The sequence below is a fragment of the Hetaerina americana genome, unplaced genomic scaffold, assembly GCF_022747635.1.
Source record: "Hetaerina americana unplaced genomic scaffold, ioHetAmer1.1.p SCAF_1, whole genome shotgun sequence".
Classification (NCBI taxonomy): Eukaryota; Metazoa; Arthropoda; class Insecta; order Odonata; family Calopterygidae; genus Hetaerina; species Hetaerina americana.
The window spans coordinates 43,049,613-43,067,992 of NW_027286069.1; the positions used below are offsets into that span (position 1 = coordinate 43,049,613).

The following is an 18,380-nucleotide window of genomic DNA, read 5'->3' on the forward strand; positions in this document are numbered from 1 at the left end:
GCTGACTTACATGGAATGCATTTTGGCTTCTCGTATTATGTCTATGAAGGTCACAATTTTTAATAAACATGTCTTGATTTTTGTTAATAAGAGACACTGTTTCAAGAATGTACATACAAGGAAGAGGTAAGATTTCTAGTTTTTCAAAAATAGGTTTACTGGGAGCTCTATTATTAGAATTAGTTATTATGCAAATAATCTTTTTTTGCATTTTAAATAATTTTGGAAGGAAGATAGAGGAGCCCCAAAAGGGAATACCATAATTGAGAAGTGACTGCACATAGCCAAAATATATAGTTCTCAATGCCTTAATGCAAATGATTTCCTTGAGTACACGGAATGCATAACAGATTTGTGCCAGTTTTTGAGTTAATTTATTAATATGTTCCTCCCATGAAAGATTAGAGTCAATCCAAATACCTAAAAACTTTGTTACCTTTAGTTCTTTTATGGGGCAACCGTTAATTATTGGATTATAATTTATTAACTTCTTCTTGAGGTTGAAATTTAAATAATGTGTTTTACTAACATTTAAAGATAGCTTATTGTCAGTGAGCCAGTTCATCAAATTGTGTGTAGTTTCTGTTACCTCGTTCATTAACTGAATGGGATTATGGTTATTAAAAATTAAGTTAGTATCATCAGCAAATAGTATTGTATTGGAGAGTGGTAAATTTGCAGGTAAATCATTTATGAAGACTAAAAATAGTAGTGGTCCAAGAATGGAGCCCTGCGGAACTCCACAAATAACAGAAGTTGTACTTGATACAGATGAATTCATTTCAATATATTGTGACCTATCAGTTAAATATGATTTAAACCAGTCCTTTGCATTGCCTCTTATACCATATGTTTCTAATTTTTTCAAAAGAATTCCATGGTTAACTGTATCAAAAGCTTTTTTTAAATCAATAAAAAGCCCTGCAACATGACTATTACTATCTAAGGCATTCTATATATTCCTTGTAAATGAGAAAAGGGCATCATTAATGGACTTATTCCTTCTGAAGCCAAATTGATGATTGTCAATGACAGAGGATTTATCGAAAAAGGAAATCAATCTCAGATACATGACCTTCTCCAAAATTTTGGAGAAACCTGAAAGTAAGGAAATTGGTCTATAATTCTCAATGTTTTCCTTCTCTCCTTTTTTAAACAGAGCTTTAATTTTTGCAACTTTAAATTTGGAGGGAAATTGACCAGCACTTATGGAAAGATTACAAATTTCAGTCAGTGGTTCAGCAATAAAGGTGGCACAACTTTTTATAACAGCATCAGGTATACCATCAGGGCCACATGAATATTTATTATTTAACTGATTGATTATCCTCAATATTTCATTTTTAGTAACAGGTTCTAGATATATAGAGGAGGAATTGATGACCATTTTAGAAGTACCTGTGTTAGTGGGTGACTGTTTGGGAGTTTGATCGACACCTACTTGGGCAAAGTAATCATTGAAAATATCTAAAATTTTTTGGACACTTGTTATTGTTGTGCCATTATAACATATTTTAGATATTGTATTGCTATTAATTTTATTTTTCCCTGTTTCCTGTTTCACTACTTTCCAGATAGTCTTAGATTTATTAGATGATGTTGTTATCAATGAGCTGGTATACAGCTTTTTTGCTAGAGTAATGGTAGTTCTCAAAATTTTACAATAACTTTTGTAGTATTTTATTAACTCTGGATCATTAGAATCAATACATTGCTTATACAATGCTCTTTTTCTATTACAAGAAATAATTATTCCTCTTGTTAACCAAGGACTATTTTCAGGTTTACTTTTATTATGCTTGACAATTTTTTTAAGGGGAAATGCTAAATCATGGTAATAAGTAATGATATTGATAAAGCTGTCAACTTCAGTATCAAGATCAGTAGGGTAATTAATATCCTCCCATGTTTCTTTTGACAATAATGCATTAAAATATTGAAGACTATAAGGATCATATGTTCTTTTATAGACAATTTCTGCATTTAACTTTTTATGGTGTCCATCGTCATATGATAGGGATAAGAGAATTGCTTTGTGATCAGGAAGTCCTGTACAAATAACTTCAGAGGACTTTTCATAAAAGTCATTCCCAATTATGAATTGATCAAGACATGAGTTGATCCTTGTTGGGTCTTTAATCGTTTCTGTCATATCATGAGAGCACAGAATAGCAAGTAAATCACGTTTAATGTAGGAATTTTTCAAGAAATCTATATTAAAATCACCACATATTAAAACTGGTTTCTTTTTGTTTTTAAGTAACCCAATAAGAGTATCTAATTTATTTAAGAATACATCTTCAAGGCCGCTTGGAGATCTATAGAAACAAACTATAAAAATACTACCATTGGGAAGATAGATTTCAACGACAGAATGCTCAAAGTTTTTTTCCTCATTTAGAAATGAAGTAAAGGATTGTGTTTTGGCTTTAATATTATTTCTGACAAGAATAGCTGTACCTCCATTTTTGCAATGTGTTCTGCAATAAAGACTAACTAGATTGTAATTGGCTAGACAAAAATGCTCACTTTCTGTCTTAGATAACCAGTGTTCAGATAAGCATAGCACATCAATATTGGTTTCTAATGTGGATAAGATTGCTTCCAATTCAAATACCTTATTTCTAACACATTGAATATTTTGATGGAGTACATTGAGCTTCTTGTTTAGTCAAATAGACGCAGAGTTTGATTCAGGTCTAGCGCCAACACATGCAGAGTAGGAGCTTGCAATAGGTATTACTTCTGTCAAAACCTTAATTATTTCATTGGAAACAAAACGTTTTCCCTGCTTGTTTAAGTGTAAACCATGAGTTGTATGGAACCTGCGATCAAGTTTACCAATGTTAAGGATCCATACATTTTTAAAACTTTGGCAAATTTTAGAGATCAATGCATTCACCTTTTCTATTTCTATATTTACACAAGAAGTTGTCGGTAAGTCGTACCGATATGGTAAGTGGCAGACAATTACATTCGTGTGTGACAACTTTGGAAGCAATTGCTTCAAGGTTTCAATTACACAGTTGGATTTGTTATGATAGATATCAATTGTTCCCCCTAGTAAAACTATGAAATCACTTCCAGTAAATTTTTCACCAATATTCTCACACCCATTAACCACATCTTTAAATTCAGCTCCTGGTTTCACCGAACCATCAAAACACAAATTTTGGTCTCCATTAATGTCATTTAGCATACCCGCCATACCTCGACCATGACTGTCGGAGTAAATAGATACCTTCCTTTTTGTCTCGGGCCTCTTCCTTGTCCCAGAAGCTCTCGGTTTGAGTTTCACATGATGTGCAGTCGGAAGAAGAAATCCCTCTTCGGAGTGATCAGCAGTACTTTGAAAATCAGTTCCAAATTCGTCACTGAGAGGCTGGAATTTATTTTGAAGAGAAATACTGTTCTCATCTGACCACTGTTTGGAATTATTTTTCTTCGCCGCTTTAGTTTTCACAGTAGTCCATGCAGGCTTTGTAGTTGAATCTTTTGAGCACGCACTGTATGCACCAGATATAGATTCACTAATAATACACTTGAGCTCATTTAGCCTTTGAGTTAAATTCATATTTTCTTTCACTAATTCATTGTTAATTGACTTTATCACAAGCAATTCATTTCTCAATGTCTCGAGATCAATTTCCGAGACGAGAGACGTGCACTCAGGATTTTGTTCAACAACGTGGCTTTGTTTACACCTATCACTGCAATACCAAACTTTAGGAAATGTAGCATTTGGATCCAATTCTGTACATTTGTGGTGATACCAATCACCACAAAGACGGCAATTTATACCGATTGTAACATTCGTACGACATTTTCCACACTTAATATTAGTTACACTATTATTTTTACGGGAGCTACTTCGTAAACAGTACGTTACCGGCGCCATCTTGTCATCAATCGTTGTTGCACATAGAATAATTCCATGCCTATAAAATAAAGAGGGATCTGACATTCTGCAATGATATATAATGTTGGGGAAAAGTAAGCTAACATGATCATACACAATTTGTAGATGCACCCTTCAGCCTCATCATATTACATTATATGATACCCTTTTAGATGTACTGAAAAATATTACTTGTAGTCCTAAAATTACATAAAATATTTTGCAATCAAAAGGTTACATACATAAAATATAAGTATATTGATACTCAAGGTCTCAAAGGTTTTAATAAACTCATTTTCTTCCAATCAGATGCAAAGCAATCATTCTTTCAGTTAGCATGAATGGATGCAATACTGATGATGGATCCATATTATAATTCAAAAATTGTAGCACTTATTAAGGTTTTTATGCTTTCACATGTATTTTTGGCTGAGATCATATCCATAGATGAACAAACAGTACAGTGGAACCTCATACAACGAGCATAATTTGTTCTGCAATCTTTCTTGTAAAGTTAAACACTTGTTAAGTGCAATAACATTTTGCAAATTACTAAATTTAAACAACGATAATGAATTCCATACCAAAAAAATAAATTAATGTCAAAGTTTACGATCATATATTATGTTTACCTTTTCTTCTACTGTGGAATGAAGCAACTGGAAATGCAATTCTATTAATAAAAAATAAAAAATAAAAAAGAATCAAAATAAATAGTTTATTATAAATGCTACGTACCTGATTCCTTTTTACTAGAAAGCTTTCTAGGGGCATTTGCTTTTGCCGACGCTTCAAAATTTTGCAAAATTGTGACTCAGATTTATGATTAAATAAAATTCTGGTGTACATAGCCACTGCCTTATTATGGCGATGCCTTGTACACATGGTACAATGTAACAGTTTCTCACAACCTGCACATCACATTCAGCCAGCTGTTTTGGACTTCTTGGACACACAGGGAGTTCCAGAATGGTACACATACAGGGGTTTAATTTTCAGATTGCCACTTCCATTGGTGCAAAAGCAGTGTTAGGTGGTCTTTCATTGGCTTGTGGCCAGGCTATGCAATCTCTTCCACTGTTACCTATACAAATGAAGGTTTGCTTCGGCATCTTTTTCCAGAAGAGATCACTCTCATCATAATGGAAAACATGTTGTACCAGGTAATCCTCAGAATCTAGGAGCTTCTTGAAGTCACCAATGCTGTTCCCTGCTGCCTTAAGGTTAGAGCTGGCTTTTCACCATGCCTCACAATGACATTGATGCCAGTTCTAATAAACTTCTTCAAACCACACAGGGCTCACCCTAAATACTTCTTTGAACATTGATGATGTTGGAATCTTCTAAATGAGGTTGACAAAATCATTTTTCCCATCCCACCAATGATATTCTCATTGATAATGTGACATTGCAATTCCTTTTCATTTTTCCATATGAGAAGCAACCTGTCAACATCGTTGAGAATAGGTAACCATTGCATAGATATTCTTGCCACTCTCTTTCAAGCATCTATTTCCTTAGTCTTGTCTTTGCTTTTGAAGAAATTACAGAGCTGATGTAGACTGATTGTTGATCTGCACGCAAGATCAGCTGCACTCACACCTTGTTTCCAAGTTTCAATTATTTTACTTTTCATTTCTATAGTTATTTTTATTCTTTTATGGCTCGCTTTCTGTGGATTTTTCTTTGGGGACATATTTAAAACTTTGCTCAAAATATTATTTAACTTTGCAGAAAAAAATCAAAAATAATATGTCTGAACACAAGTTTGGAAAGATGTGTGATCACAACTGACAATAAGTTCCTAGCAAAACGAGTGCTAAACACAAAGTGAAGTAGCAGGTATGCAATAATTCCAGAAATTCCCTATTCCTCATCACTTGTTATGTGAAAAGTTGCTTGTAAGGCAAGTTATTTTTGGGACCAACATTTTCACTCATTATGCAAATTACTCGATACGCAAGGTGCTCATTAAGTAAGGTTCCACTGTACATGAAGCTTTCCAATTGTATGTACCATATTTGATGATATACATGATGGATAGGTATATAAGAGGCATCCCCATTTCAGTGCAGTATATTCATGAGAAACGTTTTCACAATCTACACAAATAATGCCCAGGAGTGGTTTTTCAACCTAGAGCCATTTAGGAACAAAAAAGTGCATCTTATACTGAATATAATACAGTAAATGTCTCAAAAAGAGGAGAGTGAATGGGGATTGTCACCATGCGACACTGGAAAGAATTGAGTGCCCAACAAAAAAAGAAGAATAGCAAGTGAGATTTCTAACACTACCTCTACACAGAAATGGATCTAATAAACTTCACAATGTTAAAGGAATCAAATGCTTAAATTAAGGGAAAATGTTTTAGGAAACTGACATTGTGGAAAAAGAATATTTTTGTTTCAATTTAATTTTTGCCAAAACAATCTATGAATTTAAATGTATGGAAAAAATAAGTTTTACAGTGCCCAAATATTTTCAATTATACACTCACCATGCTTTCACTTTGCCCCGAGTCCAATTCTAAACTTTCAATTTGGCCATCAGTTAACTCCTTCAGTTGACTAGCAGATGGATGAGCAGACTCACGTTCTGTCATATTTTCTATGCCTGCAAATAAAATATATATAAGTCAACATTGTTGTCATTTATAAGGAATGAATTTTGCCAAGCATCATAATGGCAATATCTATTATACATGCATAGTCATAGACCTCAAGGCATCAAGACATGAGAATTATAAGCACATTAACTAATTTTTATCTAGGATATTTCCTAAACCCTTTCCTCCGTTTCATCCTCTTGAATCTGGCATTACACTTAATTAGAACTAAATTAACATATTAATCCACATCCGCTCCCTGGAAATTGTGTGAGTTAATCACACTGTTCCTAAATCTGTACCTAATCATAAAATCACCGAACTGATGCCCAACCTAAGCCCCCAGGGACTTTCCATTCATACATACACCTATTAAGGTGTGATTGTGTACTTTTTGATTAAACCCAGTCTCCTAAAGAACTCAACTGCTACCTCCCTCCTCATAAACTCTTTATTTTTGCTTATAAAAGCTTTATTCCTTGCTCATGAACTGTAGTCCCATACCTCAATACCATCTCTTCCTTTACCTACTGTCACATTCCAGTCCGCTATTAATATCAAATGTTTCCCTGCAGGAACACCAGCAATTATTTTCCTTAATTGAATGTTTACCCTGTCAACGTCTCCCTATGATTGCTCACTGGCATGTAGACCTCAACAATGACCAAATTAATTGGTTCACTTACTCTATGTTTACTACGGGTCTTCATACCCTTTGGTTCTATGTCATTGCCATCCCTAGCAAGTTCTCATCTCCTCCGCTGCATATTATTTTTAACTATCATTCCTGCAATCCCTGCTATTCTTCCACCTCACCTTGCTTTGCCATAAAATATTTATATTTTCTCTTCTGCATTATATGAGCTTATTTCCCTGCCCTCAACATCATCCTAAAATTCAAAGTCCCTATTCTAATAGGTATGGTCCTCTTCTGCACAGCTGCCATCAATTTCACTTCGCAAGGATTTTGTGAGATGACAACCTCAAGAAGCCTTCCCTCTCCTACTACCAGGAATGACATACAACCCAGCAGACCACATCCCATAGTGGCCCGGACTTGTACTCAGATCTACAGGTGGTTTCCAGCTGCCTGCCACCATTGCATTTTTAATGTGATATCATCCCTCAAATGGCCAACCCGCTGGGATCAATTGCCTTCTTTGCAGGTACCTCACTGAGGAACAGGCAGGGCGCTAACTATCCTTCATCTGGCTTCTACAATTCAATACATCTTGCATGGGTGACCCTACAAGGAGTAATTATCATTGCTTCCACCAGTACATTTCTAAGGGTTATCAAAAAGCTAGGTCAGGGTCAAGGTTATAGTCCATGGAGAAGGATTTTCTATTTGCAAAGTACTTAAACAAGAGTGTTGCAATACATTTCCATTAATATTTTTTTCCCAGGTTACACATAGTTTATATTTTCTAAATAGCCACTAAAATTCTATTCACTCTAATAATCCAAGTATCTTAGTCAAAATTTCAATTATTATTAGGCTTATATTAAAGTAATCATTTGTACCTTATAACTCATTTTAATGAAATGATTTTGTTGCTTAAAGCAAACAATTAAAATAATTATATTATGGCCTTGATCCACTGACTTAACATTGGTTGAGAAATGAACCAACATATTGTACAATGGAGAATTTGCAAATAAGTGCAGTCTGTGATTAATCTGACTGCCATCTACCATGTTATCAACACAGAGAGAGAGTCAACAGCAAGCAGCCTGAGTGCATCCAACATCATTTAAAGAAAAAATTGTCTCAAAATTGAATTTATGCCTGCTTGCCAGCAAGTTCTTGCCTTCTTGGTAATGTGTTATTTCTAGCTGCAATTTATATAGCTTTTAGCCTTCCTACTAGATCTATTTTAGAAGAAAGCCGGGCAGGTGATAGCATAGGCCAGGTGACCCACTGAGAGTTGGGTACTAGAATGAACAGTAGCACTGGCTGAGATACATATACTTAGAAAATTTTAAATTTATCAACACAAAAATTATATTACATTGGACCAGACACAGTTGAATTTTATGACGGTCATTGAGTTCAAGCCCTGGAACACATAAGCAAGAAATGAAGGTAAGCCTTCTAACAGGTAAGCGTGAAATGAAGTGTAAATGAGTGTACCAAGTTTGTATTTAACACATCTTATTTACAAAGAAAAACTGCCATCAGAAAATGCACACATTCATTTTAAACCATTCAAACATTTTCATTCATAGATTCATATCAATTTCTGCGCTTTATTGAGCCTCTATATTCAATCAATTGATGAATCATTTTCATTCACAGGATTCATCACTATCTTTAGACTTACTAAAGGGTTTGACTCACAGACTTTGAGGAAATCAAAATGGACATGACCAAAGTGGCTCAAGTGCCTGAACAGTTGGCTAAATCTTTTGCAGAAAGATTTGGCCAAGAAAAAAATAAACTTTAAAAACATTACCTCAACTATCTTAAGTTAGGAGCTAGGAATGGAATAATGCAATCCACAATGGTGTTAACATAAGAGTGTTCGGATTTCACTCAGGGATATAAAAAGGCACCCATCAATAATACCTGGTGTGTCAGCAAGCGTTGCCTTTAAGGTGCCAGGTTCAGCTGGTACTGCTGGACTTGAGCCTTCCATGCTCTCATCCTGTGTTCGATCTTCACCATCTTCACCAACCTGAGGTAGAGGTGCAGCTTCTCCATCGCTACCCAAGTAATTAAAATCAACGACATCAAAAATGAAGCATTTTACCACCAATCTTTGACATGTACTCACTATTACAAAAGCTACACAATTTACATAAACTGACCCATTAGCATAGACACAACATTAAAATTAACCAAATATTTATAAGTTTATGGTTATTACTATTATTGGCAGTTTTATGGCAAGTTGGTATGGTTTTATGGTAAAGTTGTTCATCATTGTTTTGAAGCCATAAAAGCACTCCTTTTATTTTTCATCAATGAATCTTTGATACAAGGGATTTTCCATCCCAATTAAAAGAATCAAAAGTAGTGCCCATTTATAAAAACCATGGCTGTGTTAATGATTTGAACAACTACAAACCAATAGCCATCCAAAATACATTTGCTAAAATATAGAAAAAGCCATGAATATGTAAATAGCATCTTATCTCGAAAAAAACTTCCTACTTTCAAATGATTGGATTTAGATCTGAAAGGTCTACCACAACTGCCATATGTCAGGCAACCGACAGCATACTTAATTCATTCCATGCTAAACGCAAAACTCTTGGAATGTTTTTTAACATGTCAAAGGCTTTTGATAATTTAAACCACAATAGACTACTAATTAAACTCAATAGAATAGGAATTAGAGGAATTCCTCTAAACTGGATAAAACTCAAAGAAACAGCAGGAAATGCCAAGTAAGTATATTTACAAAAGTAACCTGCAGATGTGCACACAAATACAAGAATTTCCGGCCATAAAATCATTCACCTTCACTGGGATTTTAATCCAGATCCCTTGACTTTCAGCTGAGGTTTTCAGCCAGTCCATCTAAAAGGCTTCAACTTACAATTTGAATTTGTGCTATTTGTTTTGCAATTTATTTTTAAGTGTGATACAGGAGGTCAATGGATGCATTTATTAAAGCTATGATCTACAATTGTTATTAGTTTAATGGTTAAATAACAATCCCGCACATATAAGTTCTTGTTGTAGCATTTTAACATAAGAAACATACTAAATAAGGCATACATCAGGGTGGTCACTCATTTTACCAATTCCAATTACATACTTTTACCTTATTTTCCCAATGAATATGGCATTCTTTCAACAGAGTTGGCTCCAGAATCTGAAATGTCTGATTAGTTTTACTTTTTATAGACTTTCCCTCATCACTTCATGAGCCATTGCGTTCCTACATTTGCGCTGGTTTTCAGAAAACATGAACTGATTTCACAACTGAAATGAATGCCCTTCTTATCAGGAATTTCAAATTCACATATCAAAAACTCAATTCGCACACCAAATTCCTGGGTTTTTTTTTAAATCAACCCTTTAACTTATTGCTTCCCAAGTTTTTGAAGAAATTGGGCAATTTCCAACTTTTCCCCAATTTTACTGATGGAGTGGATAACCCTGCTTGTGCAATGCTAAGATATTATTTTCCTCTTTCTGAAGAAATATAAAGTGAACCTCAGCTATATGAGACAGTTGATGTAAATCAATGTGATGGACATATTTTGGGTTAACACCCCCTTCAGAACCCCAACAGAAGCTGAAGAGAGACTGAATGATACTCCTTTCATCTAAAATACACTGAAAAATATTTTCTTTACCAAATCTATTATCCAATTTTACTCCCATAAGAAAGAGTTGGGGATCAGGATTGGGTGGTGGCTAACCTACTGGCTCCTACTGAAAGAGCCCGTATTCGAATCCTAGAGAAGACAGATAATTTTCAGTGGTATCCTGATCCTTACTTGAGGTGCTTTCTGGAGAGCACTTTGAATGAGTATGCCATCTGTCAGATTGAGCGTTAAACAGTGGACCTTGGCACCTTTCATTTAGAGTAGGCTAATGCCGATGCCAGGTTTATCTCTACCCTTTCTCCTTTCCTATCCATCCCTGGTGGTACAAATGCCCTTAGCTGTTGGTCGCCTCCCCTAAAACTACTACCATTACTACTAAGAAAGAGTTTCATATGGTTTTCCACGAGAATTTTCATTAGCAAACCCTGATTGTATTGAAGTGAAACATCATCTGTTATAAAATAAGAGAATTGCCAGGCCATATGGTATCATGGTGGTGGCGATAACTAGGCTAGAGGAGAACATTGATGAGAATGGAGGGAAAGGGATTACCTTATTATTGTCCAAGTTGAAGTTCAAGATGGAATGAAGATTACATTTCATTAGTCAATTCATTCTTATCCATTCTTACCATTCATCTCTCACTCCTCTACTATTTACCCATGCCCCAACCCCCTTGACTTTCCTCTCAACCATACAAAAGAATCCCTTTGCCTACTTTCCTTCGACCTTCCTCCATTGTATCTTCCATCATATGATTCCTGATAAAAATACATATCTTAATAGCATACTTAAGTTTTTGGACAATTACCTATCATTCACTTTCCATCAAATGTTGTCAAGGAGTATGTAAATTCATTGGTTACAAGCTATGTTGGAGATTAAATAACATGTTTGGATCAAATATGTAATTGTTTTGCACTTATTTGATTGATTCAAATACTGCATAGGTCATCTTTACCTAATCCTAATGCTAGTAGTCATTGGGTCAGAGAGATATTACATGTCATTCCATAACAAATACACCCCATAAAAAGTGATTTTATGCTTTTTTCAGCATTTTTTATATTAGACTTCAACTTAAATATAAGCAAATACCATCAATTTCAAAGTCATATGTAAAATATACTGAAATGTAGGAACAATTATCATTGGTTTGAAAGTAATCATTGAACTCACACAGTGGGTGTAGTAGCTGGAGAAGTTGATGAGCGTTGCTTCCTTGGATGGGTGATTGGAGCATTGTTTGATGGTGGAGCAGGTTGACTCGATGCTATATGTGTACTACTGCTAGATCTTGACATTGTATTGCTTCGTGTCAAAGATCGAGAAATTGATGCAGGATCAGATGGGAGACTAGCCAATGCATGAAATACTTGCCTCTTTCGAATTATCGTATACACCAAATTTGAATTTCCTGCATAGGGTTTTCATAAAATATATCAAATCAATTTTCCATACAAGTACATGACCACATTATTATGACTATAATACAACTTTCCCCACTTTAAGCTTGGTTTAAATTATTAATCTGGAACCAAAGTCTCCATTAATCTTAATCTAAGTCTTACAACTCCTATAATTTACCACCATATGTCTATTTATGCCCACAAATTTTGCATTCTTATATTCTGCGATACTTTTTCAATTTTATGAACAATTGAAGAGTTTTATGCACAATGATTATTAAGAATAGATTCATAAATTGAATAATAACAAGACAGCAGCAGTTGACATATCTAAAAATATTGAAGTACAGTAAACTCTTTAATTATCCGTGAGCAAATTATCCATTTTGTGTAGTACCTGTGGTACTCTATTTCTGGCAACATGAAATTTTCATAACATTACTTTTGTAAGAATAATTAAATGCTTTGAAACTTCGATATACCTTTTTTTAATAAACGTTTTTAATGTCACAAAATCTAAAGTTGTCAATAGTATCGAATGTTTTAATTTAAACATTTTTCTACAATCCATACTTTCCCATTATCATTTCCCTTGCATTCATTAGCCCTGAGAATTCCATATTCTCCTTTAATGCGAGGTAATACATAGTCTCACTAAGCAACAAATAGGTCATTAACTGCCTACACTGCATTTATTAATCGATACCAAATGATTTTTATGAATCCATATCAATGGTCCTTTTTAAAATTCATCCTTTGCCAATAATTTGTTTTTTTTTCCTGGCTACAAGATTAAAATCCATAAACACAGTAATCAACCCTAAGAGCAATTTGGTAGGTGATGGTAGAGTTCAACCAGTATTAAGTCTGACAGCGTGTGAAATTCACACATCAGGTTAATGGGACCAGTTCCTTTCCCTGTACCAGCTATGGTTTCCCAGGAAGATCTGGTACCCAAAAAATTACAGCTTGGGTGAAGCTTGGAGGTGCCCAGAGAGGCTTGCCCGGGAATCGAACACAGACCTTTTGAACAGTAGTCTAATGCTCTACCCCTGGACTACTGCAACCTATGGCTATTAGATAATAAATCTATAATTCCACCCTAATAAAATAGCTGAAAAATGGAAAAACACACATTTTTCCATTGTTGAAAAACTCAAATTAATGGCATGGAATAAAAGAGGAGTTTCCATACACATTTGTTCTTATCACAACCTTATTTTCCACATAGTCTAGTTATCCATGTTTTTTGATTATTGTTACTTCATCATGCATCTATTAGCACAGATAATCAAGATTTTACTGTACACAAAATTAATTATTGAATTATGTTATTGAAAATTTAATAGAGTTGCATTTACACTCTTTTTACAAATCCCATTTTTTTATTAGAACGACCGCATATTTCCCGTATGTGCTTTCCCCAGGACAGATCGTGAGTAATTGTTACACCCAAGTATTTATCCTTGATTTTTCTCATTGAAAACTCCCTAATTTACCCTTGATTTTTTTCATTGAAATCATGCATTTAAAGGTCAACCTATACACAGATATACCCAGTAATACCATTAGCTTGAAGGCTGGGCTGCACAAACACTAAATCTGCTGCCAGTGTAAAGGTGTGGCTCCAAAAGTATCAAAGGAGCAATAACTTAAATAATTAATTCAAAGCAGTAAAGTTAGCTCACATTAGCTTAGGCCCTTTATGTCTTTAGCATCAGCAGGGCCATCCTCTCTCTTGAGCAAGATTTTACCACATTATCTTTTACTATCTCACTATGTTATGTGAACTGTGAAAGTTAATCTAGAAACTTACCAATTAAGATCTAACATCCATAACTACTCCACAAGAGGTAAATCAAATCTAAATACTACTTATTGTAGACTGTCATCAACTTACAACACATTTCGTAATATGAACATACGACTGTATAACTATCTGCCTAGTCAGTGGAAATCAGACTGTATCCAGAGTTTCAAGAATAGGGTATATACTTGGTTACTTGCCCACCCACTTTACTCATTGGATGAATTCTTTTGTGACAATCTTCATCAAATTTAAGAACTTATGTTAATAAATTAAATAATATTTATATTGACGACATTTAATATGGTTGTACCATTTTTCAAAATGAATAAAGTATTTCTATTGTTTCAGGCTTCACTTCGTGGAAGTATTTAATATCCATTACTAAAAAGAAAGAAAGACTCGTACTTTTCCACAGATTTTCCACAGAAAATCTGTGGAAAAGTACGAGTCTTTCTTTCTTTTTAGTAATGAATAAAGTATTATTATTATTTTGAACAGGCTACATTTCACTATGACTATGAGTACAATTGATGAAAAGAGCAAAACTGAAAATTTATTAATTTCTCAGAATTATAATTCATGATAGCCCGAGAATGAGAAAATGCAAACAACACATAAAAAGTATTTGATCTACTCGATTCAGATTCAAATAAAACCTAAATATTTACAAAATTAGACATGCAACATAAAAGACAAGGTGCAAAAATTAATATTAGAATTATACTAACCATCAAACTGGTACTGAATTATATTGTTAAATATTTCAAGTAGAAAGAAAAGGAGATGATGATGAGATGGAGATGAAAATAGGAACCATGGAGTGGCAAAGGCTTCCAGGAGATGCACTAGTTTTGTGCTGCCCACCATTGATATAGTTTTCAGGTAGGGTGACACTGGAAAATTTTACAGACAAAACATTTCAGCATACTCTAAAAATAACCCTGTTTATCACAAAACATGATTTACTATTTCTAAATCCCATGAAAAAAATTAGAGATAACCTGGAAATGGTACTACTGGTATCCTCCAAATGGCAAATAAGTAGAATTATAAATTAAAAACTTGCATATAAGTAATATAATCAAGAACTTATTTACCACAGAATTGAAAATTAATTTGGCTTAGAGCATTCAATCGAGTTATTATGGATGACATGAGATACACGACTTTACTTCGTACAGACTTCTGTGTGATTAATACTGTACTAAAGCATGCCATAAGTAATAAGGTCAATGGCACTTTTTCTATTATAAAAAATACGATGATAAAAATTACCATTAACAAGAATTGTCAGCAGACAATCAAAAAGTGGCTGCAGCCTTTGATGCCCAGTTGTGATTATTTTATGGAAAACTGTGATGAGTAGATCTGCATGGGTACCTTAAACATAATAAGGAAATACAGCATTATCATCTTATTTCAAGAAAAAAAATACCAAAAAGGGAGGATTTACACAACTATATGCAGCCAAGGGGTGTGTTAAGAGAGGCTTTTGAAGTTACTTGAATCAATAATGAAATAATATATCAATTAATTTGGAAGCAATAATTTAAATCAGAGAAATTTTGGTTGCCATTTGGTATCACTTAATCTTAACCTCATCAACCTTGCAGAACCCAGAGATGACACACTCACAAATGCTGTATTAATTGCATCGGTGACAAAACTACAAAAGCCCACTGTTTCACTGCAGTAAAACCATATCCACTGTTACACTGCAGTAAAACCATATCCACTTACAGTTAAATGTAAAGAATGTTATTTTGGTCAAACTTTCTACATTAAGGTGGATGCATGGATAAGATGTCTCATCTAATTTATAAATCAAATAAACTCTTTTACAATTTCGTTCACAAATATTGCTTCAGGTTCTGCAGTGTACAAGTTCATCAGATAAATTCCAAATGTAATCAAGATTAGAATTACTTACAATAGTTATTTCTCTTTTTTTTGCAAAATCTACAGTGTAATCTTAAAAGCAGTTAAGTTATATCTTCACTCATGTAAGAGCTAACATTATCATTATTCAATCCTTTGTAAATCAATCAGTACTCAAAACTTTTTCCAAAGAAGCATTCTCATGACCAAGTGACGTTTTGATGCTTTTACACAATATCAGCCAAAAGAATAGTTTTCATAAGTGAGCCAGAATTTGAAATCTTGAGGGAGTAGCACAAGGCAAGTAAAAAGACTACTGACGCCTCCTTCTTAACCATTACCTTCCCTTCACTCTATTCCTTTAACAGGGGTGCAATTTTCTTTCAGTACATATTCTTAGGACATTTACTCATAGTTGGCTGAGTTAACAAAATATATCACCATGCATTCATAAGTCAAGGGGGAATCTAAAATCTAGGGGATAAGGAAATGTATAGCAACCTCCCGATTATTCTTGCTAATGCATACATATACAATGAAGTTCAGATAATTAAATAACAGGGTAATTAGAAAGGTTCTCGAATCACCCTCAGATGTCAGCACTAGCACAACTAGTTTCTCCCATAGTAATAGGTAATCCTTCATGAGTAAACACGTAAAGCATCAAGGCTCTGGAAAGAGATCTTTGGCATGGATGCCTCTCTGTTGTTTTTCCTGTGTAGTGATTTGTGAAGATAGAAAAAATTCAGATTTGAGCAGTGATTAAATACTTGGTAAAGAAAGGTATGAAGCAAAGGGAATTCATTCTGACTTTCAGAACACTCTAGAGGGACTCAACTCCTTCCTATTCAACTGTTGCCAAGTGGGCAAACAAGTTTAAGTTTGGTCGGGACAGCTTAGTTGATGATCTGCATAGTGATCAGCCAAAATGTACCACTACCTCAGAATTATAGAGAAAGTGCATAAAATTATCATGGAGGGTCTCCAACTGAAAGTACAAGAAATTGCTGAAGTTGTAGGGATGTCATCTGAATGGGCATATCACATTTCAACAAGGGCATTGGATATGAGAAAATTATCCGCTAGATGGGTGTCGCGACTCTTGTCACAGGACCACAAATGTATCACAATGGCAATTTACCAACAATGTTTTGATAGCTACCCACATGATTTTCTGGGCTGGTTTGTGACCACAAATGAAACTTGGGTGCCCTACAATACTTCAGAGACAAAACAGCAGCCAAAGCAGTGGAAGCATGTTGATTCACCACTACCAAAGAAAGCAAAGGCAATACGGTCAGCTGGAAAGGCAATGCTTCAGTTTTCTGGGATGCAAAAGGGATTCTGCTGATTGATTATCTTCCGACTGGTCAAACAATTACTGGACAATACTATACTAACCTCCTCGACCAACTACAACAAAATATACATGGAAAAAGGCTAGGTTTGGTAAGGAAGAAAGTCACCTTTCATCAAGACAATGCACGCCCACACTCAAGTGTCTTTGCCATGGGAAATACACGTGAGCTACGATACAAATTGATACCAGACTTGGCTCCATCAGATTTTTATCTCTTCCCCAAGCTCAAAATTTTCCTTGAAGGTCAGAGATTCTCTTCAAACAAAGAACTAACAGCCGAAGTAGATAGTTATTTTGCAGGCCTGAAGGAATCTAATTTTCGAGGTGGGATCAAGAAATTGGAAAATTGCTGGACCAAACCCATTAGTGTACTAGTAGACTACATTGAAAAATAAATAATTTTCACCGAGGTAAGTCGTTTATTTCTATTCCATTCCAGGAACTTTTCTTATTACCCTTATAGACGGATAACCAAAATATGCAAAAAAGTATACATACAGAGACTTCCCTTTTTCATTTCTTGTGGTTCATTTATACTTGTAGCAATGGAAAGTATAATTTTTCCATTTTACAGCCAGTTTTATAATGATGGAATCATACAAATAGGTTTACAAGAACACACAACTATCATCAAGTGAATAGGCAAAATTATTCTCCTCGGAAAGCTAATCCAATCACGTAGCCAAGAAGAAAATCAATGACTGGCAAAGAACAAATATTGACATAGGATCGCTGATACAGATTCATATTCATCTTATGATACTGTTTAAAATAATTTAGTGTAGATAGTTCATAACTTATTTGTTGCATAGTAAATCTATGTATTTGTTCATCTCAAAAGAGAATATGAAATTCCAAGGATTAATGAATTTGAGGGCAATGATAATGGGAAAGTAAAAAAAATTTATTTTAACACTTGATGATATCAACAAATTTTAATTTGGTGAAATTAAGAACTTATAAGATTCAAAGCATTTCATTGTCCTTGTGATCGAATTTTATTTAATTTTGAAGTGATGGGAAAAGACATTAGCACAGATAATCCACAAAATGGATGATTGGCACATTGATAATTGAGAGTTTACTGTACTCCTTTGTCTTTCCCTGTTGGTTTCTGTATTTTTAAATATTCT

At 34.4% G+C, this 18,380-nt stretch overlaps 1 protein-coding gene across 1 annotated transcript in view; it reads right to left on the reverse strand.

The window, feature by feature from the left end:
- LOC139691240 (protein HID1) overlaps positions 1-18,380 on the reverse strand; it is a 45,574-nt gene that overhangs the window by 11,084 nt on the left and 16,110 nt on the right. Inside the window, exons 10-14 of the mRNA XM_071588986.1 lie at positions 15,285-15,389; positions 14,738-14,902; positions 11,970-12,207; positions 9,076-9,212; positions 6,399-6,514 (exon numbers count right to left, since the gene is read on the reverse strand). Coding sequence (XP_071445087.1) covers positions 6,399-6,514; positions 9,076-9,212; positions 11,970-12,207; positions 14,738-14,902; positions 15,285-15,389 — 761 coding nt within the window. The remainder of the gene's footprint in view (positions 1-6,398; positions 6,515-9,075; positions 9,213-11,969; positions 12,208-14,737; positions 14,903-15,284; positions 15,390-18,380) is intronic.